This window comes from Vipera berus, assembly GCF_964194415.1.
Source record: "Vipera berus genome assembly, chromosome: 6".
In the NCBI taxonomy this organism is placed as follows: domain Eukaryota; kingdom Metazoa; phylum Chordata; class Lepidosauria; order Squamata; family Viperidae; genus Vipera; species Vipera berus.
In genome coordinates, this window is record NC_138208.1 from 60,755,764 (window position 1) to 60,778,096 (window position 22,333).

Here is a 22,333-nt window from a genome sequence, read left to right on the forward strand (position 1 = left end):
TCGGGGGCAGTCCTCAGCTCCACCGGCAGCTGGTTCCAGAGGGCAGGCGCTCCCACTGAGAAGGCCCTATCCCTGGGTGTCACCCGCCGGCAATCTCTCACCGGCGGCACCCTGAGCAGACCCTCCCTGTGGGAGCGCACTGGGCGAAGGGCGTTTGATGCCGGCAGCAGGTGTTCCCTCAAATAGCCCGGACCCAGGCCATGTAGGGCTTTATAGGTAATAACCAGCACCTTGAATTTCACCCGGAGGGCAACCGGAAGCCAATGCAGCTCACGGAGTAGAGGTGTTACATGGGAGTATCGGGAGACCCCCATTACAACTCGCGCGGCCGCATTCTGCACCAGTTGAAGCCTCCGAGTGGTCTTCAAGGGCAGCCCCATGTAGAGAGCGTTACAGTAGTCCAGACGGGAGGTAACAAGCGCATGAGTAACTGTGCGTAGGGCGTCTCGGTCCAGATAGGGACGCAACTGGCGCACCAGGCGAACCTGTGCAAAAGCCCCCCTGGTCACGGCTCCTATGTGGTCTTCAAAATTGAGCCGTGAGTCCAGGAGGACGCCCAAGTTGCGAGCCCTATCAACGGGGGGTAACACCTCACCCCCCATCGTTAGAGGTGGAATAAGTTGGTTAACCCGAGATGCCGATATGCACAGCCACTCAGTCTTGGCGGGATTGAGACGAAGCCTGTTTCTCCCCATCCAGACCTGAACCGCCTCCAGGCACCGGGACATCACGGAGAGGGCATCGCTGGGTTGGTTCGGGGTGGAAAGAAAAAGTTGGGTATCATCAGCGTACTGGTGATACCCCACCCCGAAACCACGAATGATCTCGCCCAGCGGCTTCATATAGATGTTGAACAGGAGAGGCGAGAGGACCGACCCCTGAGGAACTCCACAAATGAGAGACCTCGGGGCGGATCTCTGCCCTCCTGTCAACACCGACTGCGAGCGGCCCTGGAGGTAGGAGGAGAACCACCGTAGAACGGTGCCTCCCACTCCCAACCCCCTGAGACGCCGCAGCAGGATACCATGGTCGATGGTATCGAAAGCCGCTGAGAGATCTAATAGGACCAGGACAGAGGAGCAACCCCTGTCCCTAGCCCTCCAGAGATCATTCACCAGCGCGACCAATGCCGTCTCCGTGCTGTGTCCGGGCCTGAAGCCCGATTGGTACGGGTCCAGATAATCAGTTTCCTCCAGGAACAGAGGGAGCTGATGCGCCACCACACTCTCAACAACCTTCGAGAGCCGATGGTGTCAGGCAGCACCCGCCCCAGCCCTTGCCTTGCCCCATGGCAATGGCATCCCCACCCTGCCTCACCTTATCCCACAGGATGAGCCTCCTGCCTACCACACCTACCAGAGACCCCCTGATCTCCCCCAACCCTGCCCACCCCCCACAGGTGTCTCTCCACACGAGTGACATTGAGGTGACCACATCCACCTTGGCCACAACCACCCAATCTTCCATGACCACCACAGCCACACCCACCCAGTAGGCCACGCCCACCTGGCACCCAGCAATAAATAAGTGGGTTTTGGGTTGCAGTTTGGGCACTCAGTCTCTAAAAGGTTTGCCATCACTGCTATAGGTAAACATAATACAGAAGCTATTAATTTCTTTTCTAGCCCAAAATATTAATTTAATTATTCCTATAATTAAATTAGAAACCTAAATAAAAGCAAACCGAAGTAGAACACTGGGTGGATTATTTCAGAAAGCGGGCTGCCTTTTATTGTATCAGATCTCCTCATCTGAGATAGTCATGTCCTAGTTTCCGGTATCTAAACTATTGGGTGCCTTGGCATCCAGTTGCTGTTAGAAAATGCTAAATCAAATGTACGAATAAAGTGGCCAACTGTGTATTATTAAAACCTGGCTGGATAAAATGTGGATGTAGCCCCATCTGTAATTGGCTTAGTTGGATATCTGGTCTTGCATCAGCTGCTACATCAATATTAGGGAAGAGGAGTTGCTGTGATTGTGCTTAAGACTCTCATGGTGATGCAGAGCATTGCTTTGGAAATGAAGGACTGCAAATATTCTTATGTAACACTGAGATACCTTATCAAGCTTAGGCTGCTGCTAGTGTACTGACCACCCAGTTGCCCAGCAGTGGCCCTCCAGAAGTTCCTTAATCTCATCTGGGGCTGCTGTTTAGATTCCAGAAGTTGTAACTCTTCAGAGATTAATCTTAATGCCTTGGAAAGGGAAATTTGACTTCATGATCTTTATGACTGCAACCTCAATTCACATGGTAGGACACATATTTGATTTGATCTTTATTTTTGAAAAAATGAGATGTGTTGTGAAGAGGGAGGATTTGTCAATTTGTTCTGGTCAGATCATTTCCTTGTTAAACTGAGGACATGCAGCACAGGACGAATTAGAACCATCAATCCCTAATACCAAACGGACCCAAGTTTCCAGAAGGATTGGGGTGTCTTCCCAATTCATTGGCAGGCAATTATATCTCTTCTTTCATTGGTCTGGTATACAGGGATGGCCAAGGAGTCAGATGAGGTTGTTCCAGCAAGATCTCTGTACAATTGCCAGTCATGAGCAGTTCCTTGATTTCCTTAAGAAAAAGTCCAGCTTAAGGTGCTGTTATCACCTTTAAAGTTCTATACATTAGGTAGTACCCTATCATAAAATAATCTGCCCATCCAACTGATACTCCCTCATTTTGAGATATATGGAATGTGGACAAGGCATTAGGCCTTCTCAGTAATACTTCCCACTTTATGAAATTCTTTCCCCTCCACTGGAAACATTTCAGTGCTCCTAGCTTTTGATAAACACTTTAAAATTGCATTATTCCATTGTGTCTTTGGCACAAGATGAACAAAGGTGAAGTGATACGAACTTTTCTTCATTTGGAATTTTATTGTATTAGTTATTTAACTGTAATTTTAATTGTTTCTAATGGGAATGAAGTAGCCTAAAATGATATAAAATCAATGAACTAAATAGGGTTGTTATTAATCTTGACAATTACATTTATAATATTGACAAATTTATGTTGCTTTCATCAACTTATATTAGTGTTAAGTACATTTTTATAAAGTTACCTTCTTGAGAATTAAAGGTAATAGACTGTCTCCTTCAAATAACTCAGGACTTGCAGAATTTGCTCCTTTTCCTGTAAAACTCATAATAACCAAAACAAAATTATCATATTTCAGCAGTTGCTTTAATAAACCTGCGGAAGAGAAAGAAAATGGATAATAGGAAATTGTACAATATTGAACTATGTCAACATTAGATTACATAATATATTTCTACATTCATATAATTATCATAATGTGATAAGAGCTATTATTATTCACTCGGGTTCATGGCGGAAACATCTAAATTACTTCTGGGTTGAAAGGATTAGCTAGTGACATGACTGTTGCCCAAGGAATGCCTGGTTGGGGGCTCCTTTTATATCCCCATTAATGTGCCAACCAAAATGGTACATATCTGTCTACTTGCTATTACACACTTTCAAATTGCTTGGGTCTCAAATACAGGTTTGCTGATTGTGCCCCTGGCTATTATTATTTCCTTTGAAATAATATGCTTGAGATACCCCAGCAAATTCATAGCTGAATTGAGATTTAAAAAACTATTTCTCTTTCATAATTCACATTTTTAACCATTATGCTACTTTACTTATGCCATTGATTCTTAACCTGTAGGTTTTAGCCAAAAATGGATCACCATGTGTTTTAGTATGAATTGTCATGGTCCTGTTGATAAGTTGAATTTCTTCTGCATAAGCATGTTACAGCATGGAGATAATATGATGAATCAAAATGAGCTGTTTTGACTATACTAAATAGTTTCAATGAAGAGTAAAGATTGAGTTTGATGTCAAATGAATAGGCAAGCTGTCCTGTTCCAGGTTATCGCTACGAGCAACAGTGAACAATGCATCAGTTTTCAGATTTTATTAACTTAGTTGTAAATCATTTAGTGTACAGATATAAAACAAAGGATAAAAGTGTAGGAATATGTTTGCAGCAGAATTGTGGAAGAGGAAAACAGAAGAAAACTAGATTTCTACTTTGACCTTAAACATACTTCTGGAGATAAAAATGTTAATGTTAAAAATTTGTCACTGAAGCTGAACTATATCTTCACCTAGATCCCAGATGATTTTATCTTGTGACAAAATACAACTGGGTGCACAATCCATTTTTACATTAATATTAAAGATCTGGCTGATGACATTTTAAACATATCTGGCCTGTAGGTTTAGCAAACCCAAACTGAGACAGTTTTAGAAAGCAAACAATTCAGTGCATTTTAGAACAAAATAAAAAACATTTTAAAAATACACCTGGGGAATAAAGTTCTACCAAAATAAGACAATATTTATAGCTCAAGGTTGAACTGTTGGGTCTTTGGTTGTTTCTGAGCATGGTTGTTTTCTTGCAGATGTTTCATTACAAACTAGTTAACAGCAATGCTAGTAGGGAGTGGGATTTTATATACTCAGTTTATATACTAGTAGCTTGGCCTATCAGTGTTGGTGGGAGTGATCTTGGTGATTCCTTTATTGAGCTATTGTTAACTGTTTGTTTTTCTGAATTGGTAGATGGGAGTTTTGTTTCCTTTATTGGTCTAATGCAGGGGTGTCAAACTCAATTTCATTGAGGGCCGCATCAGCATTGCGGTTGCCCTCAGGGGGCCGGGTGGGTATGGCCAGGGTAGGCGTGGCCTAATGGGTGGGCGTGGCTAGACTGCGTATGGCCTGCTGGGTGGGCGTGGCCAGCTCTACATCGTTCACATCAAGGGTGCCTATGGGGGCCTGGGCAGGAGTGGGACAGATCTGAGGGTCTCTGGCAGAAGGAGGGTCTCTGGGCCAGGGCCAAGGCAGTGGGGGCCGTTCCCTCACTGTTTCCAGGATGGCTTCGCGGGCCACATGAAACCACTTCACAGGCCAGATCCGGCCCCCGGGCCTTGTGTTTGACATGTCTGGTCTAATGTTAATGTTAAAAGATGTTAATCTTTGCTCATCTTGATGTTGATCGCTCGTGAGGAGGTGCTTTGTTCTTTTTATTTTTTTACTTTTTGATCTCTTTTGAATGGCATGCAGATGTTATTTATCTTTATGTGCCTGTTGATGACTAATTTTTCTTAAGATTTAGCCATAGTTTCAACTGGCAAACTGAGTATTCTACCAAGTCAAGTACAAAAACATAGAATTCTTGGAAGCCTGGCACTCAAGTTGGCCATCAACAAACATCTAGAGTCTCTTGTCTTAGCTAGTCAATTTAATATTTATTCTCTGCAGCTAACAACACAATACTTCATAATATTGTTATTTTAAAATATATTTTCATCTGGGAAATTAAAATCAAGCTGCTTTCTGTGAAAGTTATTGTAGCTTTTTGTCATATGCCTGAACTTAATCTGGATGCATGTAACACTAGCCCAGTTTTTCAAGTAAAATTCCTTATCTGCAGCTCAGGTGATAGTTGGTATGTGCTCAATATTCAAAAAACCAAAATCCTTACACTGACAATAATTTATGCTGTATTTTAAAAACATTCAGCATTCTCCAAAATAGGATTGTTGTTGTACATAAAAATCATCCTTAACAATTATGAAAAATCCTTCTTGTAACCTTCTAACTCTTACCCACAGAGTTAAGTTGCAGTTCCATGGTCTGAGCATTCTTCAAAGTAGTCAGAACGAGGCTATTAAGTTTATCTGTGAAATGAATAGACAACTGCTCTGCAGCACTGGGGACAGTATACAGTTTGCCATAAAGATAACACACAGCAGCTTTTATCCTCTCATTGGGGTACATCAAGCCTGCAGCCAGATGCTCAATCAGGTTACATGTTAAAGAAAATAGAAAAGTAAGTGTAATGAGAAAACAGAAGTATTGTTAGAAAAGTTCAGAAAAAAATAATCATTGAAACCAAGTTCTGAAAAGTCACATGATTTCACATATTGTGCAAGTCTCTAATCTCAAGAAAGAACACTGGTTCTCTTTCAACAATTATTTGGCGGATAAAAGATCTTCAAGATGAGAACCTGTTGCTTTCAACAAAGTTTCTTAGAAAATATACTAATAATACAGATAGTGTGAAATACAGCTGAATCTATTGGCAGACAATGAATCTTCTTGGGAAATATTGGTCCAAAAGAAACTGAGCCTCTACGGTTTCTCCAGTGATGCAGTCTTAACTTTAGAATCAGATCAAGCTACAATAATACTAAGGCAAAGTTCCGATCACAACTGCAAATAACCAAATGTTAGCATTTAATCTAGCCTCCTATTCATATCATATCACAGTTCCTCAATTTAGGACAGCCTTATCTTTAGCTCAGTTTAATATGCTTCCCACAGCTGGAAGGGAAATATAGGAAAATCCCGTATGAAACCCAATTCTGCCCTTTCGTATGGATATGAGAAAAACCACAGCCAATGTTTTCATTTATTCCACTTCTACGGGGACATTCACCACCAGCTGATTACCAAGTTATCAAGAGCAAGTTATCTTGCTAATAGTTTCTCAGAGGTTGAAATTTTGTTTTAATTCTCTTTTTTTTACTGCTAAAATTATTCTGTGGGATATCAAGAAAAAATATTTTTATTATTCATTAAGTTCATAATATAATCATTGTATAGTTGAAATTCACCTGTAATACTTACTATGTTCCATCACTAAAGTATTAGCAAACAATGGAATAACATCTGCCAACTTTCCAAGAAGAATAAATACAGGCAAACTGTTTCTTGTTGTGGCTATCTTGCATAACTATTTGAGTTGAGGGAAGCAAATCAGACAATTTAGAAGACTAGCTACAGTACGGAAATCATTGCAATTTGCTTCTTTCTCTGTAATCAACTATTTTCCTTTGCTGCCATTCTTCTAAAGGGCTACTTGACACACACAATCATCCTCGTTGCAATTCTTTTGATCAGAATATAAAGACATATTGTGTCAACAAGCGTTCCACAGATACATTCCCACAATCCTAAGTAAGCTTTTAAGCTCATTTAACCCTAAACTAGGGTCTCCAAATTTGACAACTTTAAGATTTGTGGACTTCAAGCTAGCTGGACAATTCTGGGAGTTGAAGTCCACAAGTGTTAAAGTTGCCAAGTTTGGAGACCACTGCCCTAGATCATCCCTCTTAAGACAAATTGAGGAAAGTTCTGCTTGCAAATGACAAAAAAGTTGCAAATTTGTGGTCACATGATCCTGGGATGCAGCAGGTTCCAGAAGGCACAAACTCCTAAGTGGTGTCAGGACAGCTACATAAATGACATTTATATGTATTTCCATTCATAAATAAATGCAGCAACAGGGATAGTTCTGGAGGCCCTTAGGGTAGCACATTTTATGTGAACTGCAAATTTGCTTCCCAGTCCAATTCAAGGTGTTGGTCATTACCTTTAAAGCTCTGTATGGCATGGGTCCAGAATATCTGAGGAACTGTCTTGCCCCAATGAAATTGGCCTACCCCATTTATTCTGGCAGAAGGGGCCTACTACGGACCCCATTAGCCAAGGAACTTTGTGCCACAACCCCCACTCTTTGGAACATCTTGCTGCGAGAGGAGAGATCCAGCCACACTCTTCTGGTCTTCAGGAAGAGCTTCAAAACCTGGCTATGTTGGTTGGTGTGGGGCCCTGAAGGAGAAACTGTAGGTGGAGGTGGTTGATGCAGTGCAGTGACAGAGAAGACATCACCAATTCCCTGCCTCAAATCTGTGATTTTTTCATTCTTAATCTTTTGTAATTTTAATCTGTTTTTATATTTATAATTGTTTTTAATATATGTATGTTTTATTGCATTATAAGCCACCCAGATTCGCTCGAACGATGAAAAGGGTGCATATAAATTCAATCAATAAATGAACGAGTTAATATCACAATGCTATTGATTTATCTTCAGTGTCATTCATCATCCATTCATCCAGCCTTCATAGAAATCAATATTTTTATAACCTAGAAAAATCACCATTTTTCAATTTACTTGTTACCGAAAAGCACATTACTCCAAAATGGAAGATACAAACCTCTTTCTGACATTCATCCAATAGATAATGCAGATACCTCTCCAATTTCAGCTCTACTACCAACTGTACTAATACTGTTCACAGCAAGAAAAAAATACTGTTTATTCACTGTTTTTGACACATATATCACATATATCACAATCAATTTTGCTAAATTTTACATTGAACATTTAATTTTATTGTAGTTTTTCCAGAAAATATATATAGAGCATGACTTTCAGAATTCTTAACTGCCTTACCAGCAATGTCTGAGAGGGACAATTTTTTTTTTGATATAATGCATCTCTGTAATCTGTTTTTGTGTTTCTGTTCTTCCCTCACATCTGTGTGCATTTGTGCCCTAGGAAGAACAGAGCATCTGCATACATTCCAATCTGTGTTACATGACCAGAGATAAGAATAGGGGTTTATACACGAATTTATTAGCCACTGCCCAACTGCGTCTCCCACAGGGATGCAGTATAGGATTTTTTCTGGCAAGTTTTTCTCCATAGCCCACAGCATTATGTTGCTCATTTTTAACTCTTTTGTTTTGTTTTGCTGGTTTCTCCTTGCATATTAGATTTGGTTCAGTTCTATTCAATTTTCTAGAGACCTCAAAAGAAATATGGCAAGCTCACAACTTACCTCCTTGATGTATAAATGTAATAATCACATTTCACAAGATAAAGATTTTGGTTTTATGTATCCTTTTACATATCATTCAGGAAAAGCTAGCAGTGTTTTAGGCTATGTATGTGTTACAAAAAACAAGACTGGGCTATTTTCAGACATCCAAGTATTACCCATAAAAGTATTAGACAGGGGGGTTGAATTCTAGCCCCAATGCTTTTTAAGCTCTATATCAACAATATTCCAGGATTCTTGTATGCTCCAGACACTCACATGCCAAAGATCCTTGATAAATGTATTAATATTCTTTTATAAACTGACAGTATGATTCTAATAGTGCATTCTCAAATAGTCCTGAGAAGATTGTTAGGAAGCTAAATACCTATACTATAGTACTAGATACTATAAATTACAAATTATTCTACAAATGAGGAATTTCAAAATAAGATACTTTCATAAAGCATGATTAAAATGCTAGGATTATAGGTTATTGAGAATACTCCTTAGAAATGTCTTTATATAATTTAAGCTGAATGTTGTGTTGAAAAACAAAATGTAATCCAAATCTAAACCTCAAAAGAAATTTACTGGCATTTGCATAGCACCTCCTGATACAACACTGAACATTGATTGCTTCTCCTACCATCACACAGACAATAAAGTAATTCAAGCTCCTCATTTTATATATACCTTCAATAATTAAATCCAGGATACTGCTGTCTTCTACAATTTGTAAGATCCCTGTAGAAGTATATAGAGTGAGAATCATCTTTTGGAAAAATAATGATCATGTTTTTAAACAAATACTTGGGCTGCAATCTTCACTGCACTTACTAATGAGGAAATATACATAGCATGATGCTATTGTTTTAGGGTAAGCAGCTTTATGCAGAATAAAGAAAAGGAGCAAGAAATAGTAAATCAATATATACACTACACACACACACACACACACACCCAAAAAGGGAAAGGTAGCTAAATCTAATTTGCATTGCATCAACCTAATTTACTATCTCTCTCCATACCTTTTAATCCATGAAAACCACTTCAGCTTCTGTCATAGCCATGCACTAATAAACATAGCTTTTTTAAAAAAAACTTGTCAACATCTCACTTTTTAGGAGATTTTAAATTGTAAATTGTTATTTACAATCATTTATTACTTCTTTCTGTTCTTTGGTACTTTAATTTTCAGATCCATTCTCGTCATTGCATCATGTAATTTATCTAATCTTTGCTGTTAGTAATTCACATTCTCAGTTACTATCATGTTATATTCATGTTGCTATATATTCTATCTCCATAAACACATTGAAAAACCACCATGCATGATTACTTCCATCTTATGTCACTTTTATCTCATTTAGCAAGCAGTCTTAACATTCCATAAATCAAGACTATTCACTTTATGTTACACTTTCTCTGAATCAGCACATTTACAATTAGCTTTCTTTCCTACATTTATATATTTTTCAATAACCTGCTAAAGAACAAAGTCTTGCTGAATACCCTAATAATAATGTTTAGAAAGGGATGAATGAAGAATAAAGGAAACTAGAGGCCTATTAGCTTGGATGTTTTTGAATAGCAGAAGGTATGAGGATCCTTAGATCCAATTTACCATCTTTACAACATGCTAAAATAAAGATTTGTCACATATGATTTAACACCAGATTCAGGAAACATCTTGCATTGTTTCTTATAGAACTGTAACCTACTAATTATAATATGTGGGAGAGGTGTCCTTTAAATCAAATGTTAAACACACTTCATATGTTTAAAATATTTAATAACACCACAACAGAAGTAAATACATTGATTGTGGTTTACTAAAAGTAAATACATATACATGTAGCAGGATATATTTAGTTCATTCTAATGATTCAAATGATTTAACATAAATTTAAAATATTTATAATGTTCCTAAAAATTAAGCCTACATTATTAATAGCAATTAATTTTATATACTGCTTCACAATGATTTACAGCCCTCTCTAAGCAGTTTACAGTCAGCATATTGCCCCCAATGAGTCCTCATTTTACCAACATAGGAAGGGCTGAAGGCTGAGTCAACCTTGAGCTGGTGGAAATCGAACTCTGGCAACTGTAGAATTAGCTTACAATACTGCATTTTAACCACTGTGCCACCACAGCTCTTAATTAATACAATCTCCTCAAAGGCCACATCCTTATTCTTTTCCTTGTGGTATTTTTCATTGAAGAAGAAAAAAAACCTAATTATTTAATATCAAATTAGCTATTTAATATGTCTGTTTTGGCGAAAAACTCATCTTAGTCACTCTGATTCACAAAATAAATTGTGCTGAAAAAAATTAAAATATTTTTGCAGAAGAACATGTTGAATGTGTTTGATGTTCTCTTACCAAACAAAGTTGCTATAAAATAAGCACATATTCTTTCATTCTGAACGAGCAGGGGGATGACTTTTGTTGCATGTTGAGTCAGAACATCTCGGAGACAAGACACCACGTGCTTCTTGCGTATTACCTAAATATTAGCAAGGGAAAAGTACAAAAATTGTTAAGAGGAAATATAAGAACACCTTAATTCTCCTGTAAGCCTATATTCATACTTTTTGAGCCCAAAACTGTTAATTTCCTTTGAAAGGATCGAAGAAGTGAAAACTTCAGAATTTTCCCCCTATCTTCTGCCTTACTTATCCATTTTTTTTTATTGAAAAGTTTTAAAATACATTTTATCTTTAACAATCCCCCCTCCCCCTCCCCTACCTATCCCTCCCTACCCCTCCCCCCCCCTTTCCCCCCTCCCCCCCCCCCCCGACTTCCCAGAGCTAAGTACAGGGTATAAAAAACAAAGAACAATCATAAGCATCCATATGCTACCAACAATAAATTCTTAAATCTATCACTCTCTAGCTCATATAAGATAACTACAAGCAATACTAATATTTCATATAGAAAAAAAAGAAAATAGAAAGGAAGACTTATTCAAATGCTAAATGAAACTTTTTAGTCCCATATTTGTTCTGGATATATTCAATCCACTTTTTCCACTCCATAATATAACGTTCTTGCGAATGATCTTTCAAATAAGCCGAGATCTTTGCCATTTCTGCCAGGTCAGAAACCTTTAAAGTCCATTCTTCTATAGTCGGCAGTTCCTCCTTCTTCCAATATTGACCTATTAAAAGTCTTGCTGCTGTAATTAAATTCAACATCAACTTAGTGTCCACAACAGTAGCATCTGTAATTATACCCAACAAAAACAATTGCGGACAAAACTTTATCCTTTGCTTAAAGATCTTCTGCATATTCCACCAAATTTTTATCCAAAAAGCCTTGACCTTTTTACAGGTCCACCATATGTGAAAATATGTTGCATCTTCGCCACCACACCTCCAGCATTTTGGCTGATAATTCGGATACATACTTGCAAGCTTTTTAGGATCTAAATGCCATCTATAAAACATTTTATAAAAGTTCTCTCTTAGATTTTGAGCTTGTGTAAATTTTACGTTCCTCACCCAGATCTTTTCCCACGTGTCCATTGTAATAACTTCTTGGATATTCTGGGCCCATTTTATCATACAATCTTTAACAAGTTCTGTTTCTGAGTCGATTTCTATCAATGCAAGATATATCCGTTTAATATGTGCTGGACCCTGATTTCTAATTTGCTTTATCAAATTTTCATCAGTCATTGCAAAACCAGTTTTCTGATCTTCTTTCCACCTGGCCCGTAACTGAGTATATTGAAACCAGGTTTGAACAATCTTCTCATCTCGCAAGAGGTTATACGATTTTAAACACCATACACTTCTTTCCAAGCTTAAGATCTCCTTATACGTAGTCACGTCATGTTTGAAGCCAACATTTATGTTTTCTATTGCGTGTTTTGGAATTGCCCACAATGGCATCTTACAGTCTAACTTATGTCTATACTTCTTCCAAACTCTCAACAATGCCTGTCTTAAAATATGCACTTTAAACACATTATCTACCTTCTTATCATACAACAAATATGCATGCCAGCCAAATAACAAGTCATGGCCCTCAAGATTTAATAATATCTCTTGTGTCAAATTAATCCAATCACTTATTCCTGCTAACGCAGCAGCTTCATAATATAATTTAAGATTGGGCATTTTGAGACCACCTCTTTCACGAGTATCCTGCATAATCTTAAGTTTAACTCGTGGCCTTTTCCCTGCCCAAACAAATTTATTGATACCCCGTTGCCATTCTTCCAAATTAGAATCTTTCTTAAGAACCGGTATCATTTGAAATAAGAATAAAAATTTAGGCAGGACATTCATTTTCACTGCTGCGATTCTTCCCAGCAAAGACAATTGCAATTTTTCCCAACTCTCCATTTCTTTTTGAATTTTTCCCCATAATTTTTCATAGTTATTTTTATATAACTTTGTATTAGAGGGTGACAAAAACACCCCCAAATATTTGACCCTTTTAGCAATCTCAAATCCAGTTAATCCTTCTAAAAGAGCCTTTTGCGATACTGTCATATTTTTGGCCAGAATTTTAGTTTTTTGTGCATTAACTTTAAATCCAGAAACCCTCCCATATTGCATTATTATCTCCATCAGGTCCACAACAGAGTTCTCCGGCTGGGTCACCGTAACAACCAGATCATCTGCGAATGCTCTCAATCTATAATCCTGATCTCTAATTTGAATACCCTTAATTCTTTCCGAATTCCGTATTTTTACCAGTAATATCTCCAATGTTAACACAAATAGTAAAGGCGATAACGGACACCCTTGCCTTGTGCCCTTCTCAATATTACATGCTTCAGTCAAACTATTGTTAACTATTATTCGGGCAGTTTGTTTTTGATATAATGCCCTAATTGGTTGCAAAAATTTATCCCCAAAATTCATTTTATCTAAAACTTTCATCAAAAATTGCCAATTCAATTGATCAAAAGCTTTTTCAGCATCTAAAAAAATTAGCGCCGCAGGGATCTGGTTGTTCCTTTCCAAAAACTCTAACACATCAACTATATGCCTCACATTATTTTTCATTTGCCTACCACTAATAAACCCAGTTTGATCCCCATGAATCACCTGTTGCAAAACCCTCATCAATCTGTTAGCCAACACCTTAGCAAATATCTTGTAATCTGTATTTAAAAGTGATATCGGTCTATAGTTTTTTACTTGAGTAACATCTTGATCTTCCTTCGGAATCAAAGAGATAAAAGCAGTTCTCCAAGACGGAGGCACCTTTCCCCCTCTCTGAATTGTCTGGAACAGTTCCTTTAACGGCATTATCAACTCCATTTGTAAATTTTTGTAGTAAACCGCAGTCAGACCATCCGTACCTGGCGCTTTATCCATCTTCAATTCCTTAATTGCTATAAGAATTTCTTCTTCTGTTATCAATTGGTTAATCTCCTCTTTTTGTGCTTGCGTAAGAACCGGGATGCTAGCATTCTCCAAATATACATCAATGTCTTTTTCATTAATCTTCTCCTTAGCGTATAATTTAGAATAAAAATCCACAAAGGCTTCCTTAATAAGATCCTGTTGAAACACAACCTTTCCCTTATGTTCAATTTTATCTATATTAGAAGCCCTTTGCTTTTTCTTTAGTCTGTAAGCTAGCCATCTACCTGGCTTATTAGCATTGCAAAAAGTATTATGCCTAGCAAACCGCAAATTGGTTGCCACTTGATCAGCCATCAATTTATCAAATTGTCCTCTTAATAGCTTAATAACCTCCTTAGTCTTCACATCCAATGGGTTCAAAATTAAGGCCTTTTCTTTTTCCCTAATTTCATTCTCCAATTCTTTCCTTCTGGCTTCCAAAGTACGTCTGTATTTATTATTCATATATATCAACACCCCTCTCATGTAGGCCTTGCTAGCATCCCAAACCATGTCCATAGAGGTATCCTTATTCATATTAATTTCAAAAAAATCCTTCATCTGCTGTTTACATTCTTCCACATTTCTCTGATTTCTAAACAAATTCTCATTTACGCGCCACGAGCACCTATCCCTATTGTCCTTATTGATCTCTAACCAAACTGGACTATGGTCCAAAATAGTTCTTGCACAGATCTTTACCTTCTTAATCCTAGAAAAAAAATCATTAGTCAGCAAAATAAAATCAATCCTGAAAAAAGATTGATGTCTGTCAGAAAAAAAAGTATAATCCTTTTCATGTAGGTGTATGTCACGCCAAATATCTCGCAGTTCCAAATCGTCCTTCATTTCAAAAAAAGATTTAGGCAATCTGGCATGACTTGGAACATGCTTAAAAGAACCAGCCTTATCCATCTGTACGTCCAAAACACCATTCCAGTCCCCCATAAAAATAAACGATTTGTAATCCAATTGAGTAAGCTTTGTATGAAGTAAACTAAAAAAATCAGCTTGTTGTTGATTAGGAGCATACAGTCCAACTAGAAGCGTTTTTTTACCTTCTAACAGCAAATCTATCATAACATATCTTCCTTGCTTATCTGCTTCAATTAATTCCGCTGTTAGAGTACTTTTAACGTAGACCACTCCATTTTTCTTATTCATCGCAGAAGCAACAAATTGCGTGCCCAACCTTGAGTTCAATAAATACTTTTGGTCCATAACCCTAATATGCGTTTCTTGCAAACATATAACATCAATCTTAAATTGTTTTAAATATTGAAAAACTTTCTTTCTCTTCTGTGGTGAGTTTAATCCATTAACATTACAGGTTAGAAATTTAGTCACCATGCGTGGCGCCCCAAAGCTTTTGGAGCACGTCTTCAATAGCCCCTGTATTTTCTTTGGGCCGCGCTCCTCCCACAGCTTCACTGTAAGTACGCTTTGAAAGTTCCATAAACTTCTGCTGGTCTTGCTCTTGTACTTGTCTTGCTCGTTTTAAAGCGGCACGCGTCAACCTCTGCTCTCCAGCAGCAGTCGATGAAGCTATAATTTGATCCCCTCCAGCACCATTCTCCTCTGTCTGTCCACCTTCAGCCTCTTGAGGTTTTCCCTCTCCAGATCCCTTTGCAACTTCCAGGAGTGATAGAGGGGTTGCTTTTAAAACATTGCTGTAGAAATCACGCGCCTGAGTCACAGTAACCAGACGATATCTTTTACCTTCGTGCATCACCACCAATCCGACTGGAATCTCCCATCTGAACTTAATATCACGTTGCTTAAGTTCCTGTACGAGAAATGCAAAATCTTTCCTTCTCCTTAAAATCTTTGGAGGAATCTCTTTTAGAACCAGGACTTCTTGCTCAGCGACCACAACTTTAGTATCATAAGCAGCTTGAATAACTTCATCTCTAGTTGCTCTCTTTGTAAAATAAACCACCACATCTCTAGGTAGCTTCCTCTGCCTTGCAATCCATGAATTTACACGAAAAACTTTATCCATGCATCCCTCTATTTCAGATGCTGGCTGGCCCAATACTGCTTCCAAAGCCTCAGAAATCAGCTGCTTTAAGTCTTCTTTAGGATTCTCTTTTAAGCCCCTGATTCTAATAGCATACTGCATCTGGTGATACTGAACAAGGCTCAATTCTCCGTCCATTTTATCCCTTAAATTTTCATTCTCCAGTACCTTTACTTCTAATATAGAGTTCTTTTGACTAAGATCCTCCACTTTTTCATCCAAACGTTGCACACATTCAGCCACGCTTTCCACTGTAGACAAGATGTCTACCCTCATTGCACTAAACTTCTCTTCCATCCTCTCCTCCATTACATTAAACTTCTCTTCCATCCTCTCCTCCATTTTCTCCAGTTTCTCCTCCAACTTTGCCATCTTATCACCCATCATTTCTGACATTACCTGGGATTGCTTTGCAAAGGCATCTTGTAAGTCCTTAAGCGTCAATGCCACAGGAGGTGCAGGAGGAAGCAAAGCTTGCAGCGATGTCTGTTGCACCGGGGAAGTTCCCGCACTCCGAAGAACTTTAGAGGAAGATTTAGCCGCCATCTTTCCCCACTTTCACTTGTTGCGTACTTTCACTTTAAGTTTATAAAGTCCATTGAGCTAGGGAGTAAGAATAAAAATCCTCTTCACCTTAACCTCCTGTACCGCTCTGCCTGCTCCTTTTTACTCCAAAGTCTTTCCTTCTGTCAGGGGTGGTCGCAAATGCCTGGCTCTGCTCCAAAAATCCCGGAACAGAGACGCTAAGCAGCTCGGAGCAACCCAGGCTGCGGGGGAGCTCAATCCTTCAGCCGCCCAAGCTTTCAGCTCAGGCGGCCCCGGAGAACTCAACCCCTACCTGGGGCCTCACCCCCTCCTCTTCTCCCGAGGAGGGGGCTTCCAATCCACCTAAACAGCTGATCGGCGCTGTTTTCGGTGGAAAAACACAGCTGCGAAGCGGACAGCCCGAAACGGCTATCTTCGGCGCCGCGCCGCCACCGGAAGTCCCTTACTTATCCATTTTATAAGCAACATATCCTTGCACATAACAATCAATTATATAATCTAGTAATCTCAACTGAAAAGATTTTATATACTTTAGATGGGCATTTGATAAAGGATGTCCTAAACGTCTCTCACAAGGCCTAGGGCTAAAATGAAGACAAAGTCATGGAGACATGGCAGAAAAAAGATATTGTCAAGTCAAATTTGTACCATGATAGTTTTAACTGGGGAAAGTCTCAATGAATGTCATAAAAAGCAAAAAATAAAGTTACATTTGAAAACAAATAGTCTTATCCTAAGGGTGTATCAGGAACCCATTTCCCTGAATACTAAATGTACATTAAACTCAAAAGAAATAAAGATTAGATCAAGAATTACAGTAGTACAGTTTGATAAACCAGTATATAAAAGAACATAACACAATTCCGTTCCTCATGTCATGAATGTGTGTGTGTATATATTTCTGCCACTGAAAATAATGACTTTTGACCATTTTCACATTTATGACTGTAGCAGCATCCCCATGATCACATGATCAAAATTCAGACACTTGGCAACTGGCTTATATTTATGACGATTAGTGTCCTGAGGTCATATGATCTCCTTTTGCAACCTTCTATATTAATTGCTATAATAACATTATTATTTATAAACTGTTAGTTATTATTAACTGTTTATTATTTATTAAACTTTGTTTACTATTTGTATTAAACACAGTAGCAGATTCAGGCAAGTTTATTAAGGAACAGAGCATACAAACCTAAAGCTGGCACATATAATGCAAAATATAACACATTTTCATATTTAATGCAAGAAGTAAATCCCAAGGAAAATAGTAGTACTTAAGTAAACATGATTAGGACTGTGCTGTAAAATGTATCTGTATATCTGAGAATAATTTGGCCTTTTTTATTTCTCATACAGAAAAGTATATTATCATTATCTGCTATTTCTCCCTGAGCTAGTTTTGTTGTTGTTAGTTGTGAAGTCGTGTCTGACTCATCACGACCCCATGGACAACGTTCCTCCAGGCTTTCCTGTCCTCTACCATCTTCTGGAGTCCATTTAGGCTCATGCCTACTGCTTCAGTGACTCCATCCAGCCACTTCATTCTCTGTCGTCCCCTTCTTCTCTTGCCCTCAACCTTTCCCAGCGTTAGGCTCTTCTCCAGTGAGTCCTTCCTTCTCATTAGTTGGCCAAAGTATTTGAGTTTCAACTTCAGGATCTGGCCTTCTAAAGAGCAGTCAGGGTTGATCTCCTCTAGGACTGACTGGTTTGATCGCCTTGCAGTCCAAGGCACTCACAGGAGTCTTCTCCAGCACCGTAGTTCAAAGGCCTCAATTCTTTGGCGCTCAACCTTTCTGATGGTCCAACTTTCACAGCCATACATTGCAACTGGGAAGACCATAGCTTTGACTATACGGACTTTTGTTGGCAGGGTGATGTCTCTGCTTTTTAGTGTGCTGTCTAGGTTTGCCATGGCTTTCCTCCCCAGGAGCAAACGTCATTTAATTTCTTGGCTGCAGTCCCCGTCTGCCGTGATCTTGGAGCCCAGGAAAATAAAATCTGTCACTACCTCCATTTCTTCCCCATCTATTTGCCAGTAATTGAGAGGGCCAGATGCCATGATCTTGGTTTTCTTAATGTTCAGTTTCAACCCAACTTTTGTACTCTCCTTCTTCACTCGCAACAAGAGGCTCTTTAGTTCCTCTTCACTTTCTGCCATTAGAGTGGTATCATCTGCATATCTTAGGTTGTTGATATTTCTCCCGGCAATCTTAATTCCAACTTTTGATTCATCTAGCCCTGCCTTTCTCATGATGTGCTCTGCATATAAGTTAAACAGGCAGGGTGACAGTATACAGCCTTGCCGGACTCCTTTCCCAATTTTGAACCAGTCAGTGGTTCCATGTCCAGTTCTCACTGTTGCTTCTTGACCAGCATATAGATTTTTTAAGAGACAAATAAGATGGTCTGGCACTCCCATCTCTTTAAGAGCTTGCCACAGTTTGTTGTGATCCACACAATCAAATGCTTTAGCATAGTCAATGAAGCAGAAGTAGATGTTTTTCTGGAACTCCCTAGCTTTCTCCATGATCCAGCGTATGTTGGCAATTTGATCTCTAATTCCTCTGCCTCTTCGAAATCCTGCCTGTACTTCTGGCAGTTCTCGATCCACATACTGCTGGAGTCTAGCTTGTAGGATTTTAAGCATAACTTTCCTAGCATGTGAAATGAGTGCAATGGTGCAATAGTTTGAACATTCTTTGGTACTGCCTTTCTTTGGAATTGGAATGTAAACTGATCTTTTCCAATCCTGTGGCCACTGTTGAGTTTTCCAAATTTGCTGGCAAATTGAGTGTAACACTTTTACTCCGTCTTTTAAGATTTTGAATAGCTCAGCTGGAATACTGTCACCTCCACTAGCTTTGTTGTTGCTCAGCTTTCCTAAGGCCCATTTCACTTCACATTCTAGGATGTCTGGCTCGAGGTCAGTGACCACCTCATCGTGGTTATCTGGGATGTTAAGCTCGTTCTTGTATAGTTCTTCTGTGTAATTATGCCACCTCTTCTTAATCTCTTCTGCCTCTGTTAGGTCCCTGCCATTTTGGTCCTTTATCATGCCTATTTTTGCATGAAACGTTCCCTTCATCTCTCCAATTTTCTTGAAGAGATCTCTAGTCCTCCTTATTCTATTGTTTTCTTCTATTTCTTTGCACTGTTCATTTAAGAAGGCATTATCTCTTCTACCTATTCTCTGGAATTCTGCATTCAATTGGTGTATCTTTCTTTTTCTCCCTTGCCTTTCGCTTCCCTCCTGTCCTCAGCTATTTGCAAAGCTTCCTCAGACAGCCATTTTGCTTTCTTGCATTTCTTTTTCTTTGGGATGGTTTTAGTTGCTACTTCTTGTACAATGTTGCGAACCTCTGTCCATAGTTCTTCAGGCACTCTGTCTATCAGATCTAATTCCTTAAATCTATTTGTCACCTCTACTGTATATTCATCAGGGATATGATTTAGTTCATACCTGAGTGGCCTAGTGCTTTTCCCTACTTTCTTCAGTTTAAGCCTAAATTTTGCACGAGCAGCTCATGGTCTGAGCCACAGTCAGCTCCTGGTCTTGTTTTTACTGACTGTATAGAGCTTCTCCATCTTTGGCTGCAGAGCACATAGTCAATCTGATTTCTGTGTTGACCATCTGGTGATGTCCATGTGTAGAGCCATCTCTTGGGTTGTTGGAAAAGAGTGTTTGCTATGACCATCATATTCTCTTGACAAAATTCTATCAGCCTGTGCCCTGCTTCATTTTGTACTCCAAGGCCAAACTTGCCTGTTATTCCGGTTATCTTTTGGCTTCCTACTTTAGCATTCCAATCTCCCATGATGATAAGGACATCATTTTTTGCTATTAGTTCTATAAGGTACTGTTGGGCTTCATAGAACCAGTCAATTTCATCCTCTTCAGCACCGGTGGTTGGGGCATAGACTGATTCAAACTGAGATCATTCTGTCATTTTGGGGATTGTATCGCAGTATTGCTTTTCCTACTCTTTTATTGACTATGAAGGCTACTCCATTTCTTCTGAGGGATTCTTGCCCACAGTAGTATACGTGATGGTCATCTGAATTAAATTCACCCATTCCTGTCCATTTTAATTCGCTGATTCCTAAGATGTTGATATTCAATCTTGTCATCTCTTGTTTGACCACGTCCAGCTTGCCTTGATTCATGGGTCTTACATTCCAGGTTCCTATGGAGAAAAAATCTTTACAGCATCGAACTTTCCTTTCACCACCAGATACATCCACAGCTGAGCGTCCTATCGGCTTTGGCCAGTAGCTTCATTCTTTCTGGCACTACTAGCCCTCTGCTCTTCCCCAGTAACATATTGGACGCTTTCCGACCTGAGGGACTCATCTTCAGCTTCATATCTTTTTTCCTTTTGGTATAAGGTTTCCTGCCTGAGCAGGGGGTTGGACTAGATGACCTCCAAGATCCCTTCAAACTTTATAATTATTATTATTATTATTATTATTATTATTATTATTATTATTATTATTATTATTATTATTATTATTACTGTCCATGGGGTTTTCATGGCAAAGATACTGGAGTGGGTTGCCATTTCCTTCTCCAGTGGATCACGTTTTGTCAGAACTCTCTGCTATGGCCTGTCCATCTTGGGTGGCCCTGCACGGCATAGCTCATAGCTTCATTGAATTACGCAAGCCCCTTCGCCACGACAAGGCAGTAATCCATGAAGGGGCCCTGAGCTAGAACTCAGAAATAAACAATCCATAGAGGCAGAATGATTTCCATATGCCAGGACCTGCCAGGTTTATGTTACTATTACAGTGTTTTTTCTCTCATCCCATTTAAAAAGAAACATTTTATAGTCCAGGGTTAGTAGAGTGAGCAAATAAATAGTTACAAATTCTGGTTTTATGTATGCATTTTCTTTTTACAGTTTATAATATTGCTATTCTAAAGACAATGTATTTGTTCCCTAACGGACTTCATAACTAAAAAACACACACGTCCGACTAAAAAAAATGACCATACACACACACAAACACACACCCCTCCCATTGCTTCCTTATGAAGCTGATTCTTTGAGCTTAGAACAGGAAGAATTGTGAACTAACGCGGGGCAATGAAGAGTGAGAACACGAAGAGGAAAATAGGGAATGTCGTTCAGTCTCAAAGCCAGCACGCTGGCGCACATACCGAGATCCCGTCCTCCTTCAGCGTCTCAATGGCGCAGGCCAAGCAGAGCGGCGAAGGCAAAAACTCCAGCAGCCAGTGAAGGTCGTGCCGCGAGTGGAATCGCTCGCAGACTAAAGGCTCTGGGGCGAAGCCTGCCATCTCGCCGCCTCACGCGCTCTTCCACGCACAGTGGCAACTGTAGACAAGATGGTATAAATTTGGCGGGATAGTTTAACGCAAGCGCGCTTCAAAATCACCATCAATTGCTATGGTGATTGCGATGACAGCGCCCGAAGGGCTCGCGCACAAGGGGAATCGTGCTTTCAGCACTAGCTCTTTATTAAGGTGGCTGTTTCTCCATTAGTAGATTACCCTGATGTTTGATCTGGTTTGTGTTGATCTCTTAGATGTTAAGGGTCTTCCCCCTGTACGAAATGATACTATTATCCATCAATCCTTGAATCCGTAAAAAAATGCAGCATGAATTATGAATTTTTTTGTCATATTGCGAATCCTTCTATTGCTTCTGTTTCAAGTCACAACAGTCATACCTGATTTCAAGATGAGTGATAATAAAGCCTAAATACACATTCAGGATGCTTTTGACCTGGGTTAG

The 22,333-nt window shown here is 39.2% G+C and overlaps 1 protein-coding gene across 1 annotated transcript in view; it reads right to left on the reverse strand.

Moving 5' to 3' along the window:
- Positions 1-21,876, reverse strand: part of MEI1 (meiotic double-stranded break formation protein 1) — a gene marked incomplete at its 5' end in the record, with an annotated part of 45,657 nt that extends 23,781 nt beyond the window's left edge. Inside the window, 7 exons of the mRNA XM_081330637.1 lie at positions 3,069-3,199; positions 5,629-5,832; positions 6,653-6,758; positions 8,026-8,099; positions 9,328-9,378; positions 11,022-11,145; positions 21,739-21,876. Of these exons, the coding sequence (XP_081186763.1) occupies positions 3,069-3,199; positions 5,629-5,832; positions 6,653-6,758; positions 8,026-8,099; positions 9,328-9,378; positions 11,022-11,145; positions 21,739-21,876 (828 nt within the window). The remainder of the gene's footprint in view (positions 1-3,068; positions 3,200-5,628; positions 5,833-6,652; positions 6,759-8,025; positions 8,100-9,327; positions 9,379-11,021; positions 11,146-21,738) is intronic.
- Between the last annotated feature and the right edge of the window lie 457 nt (positions 21,877-22,333).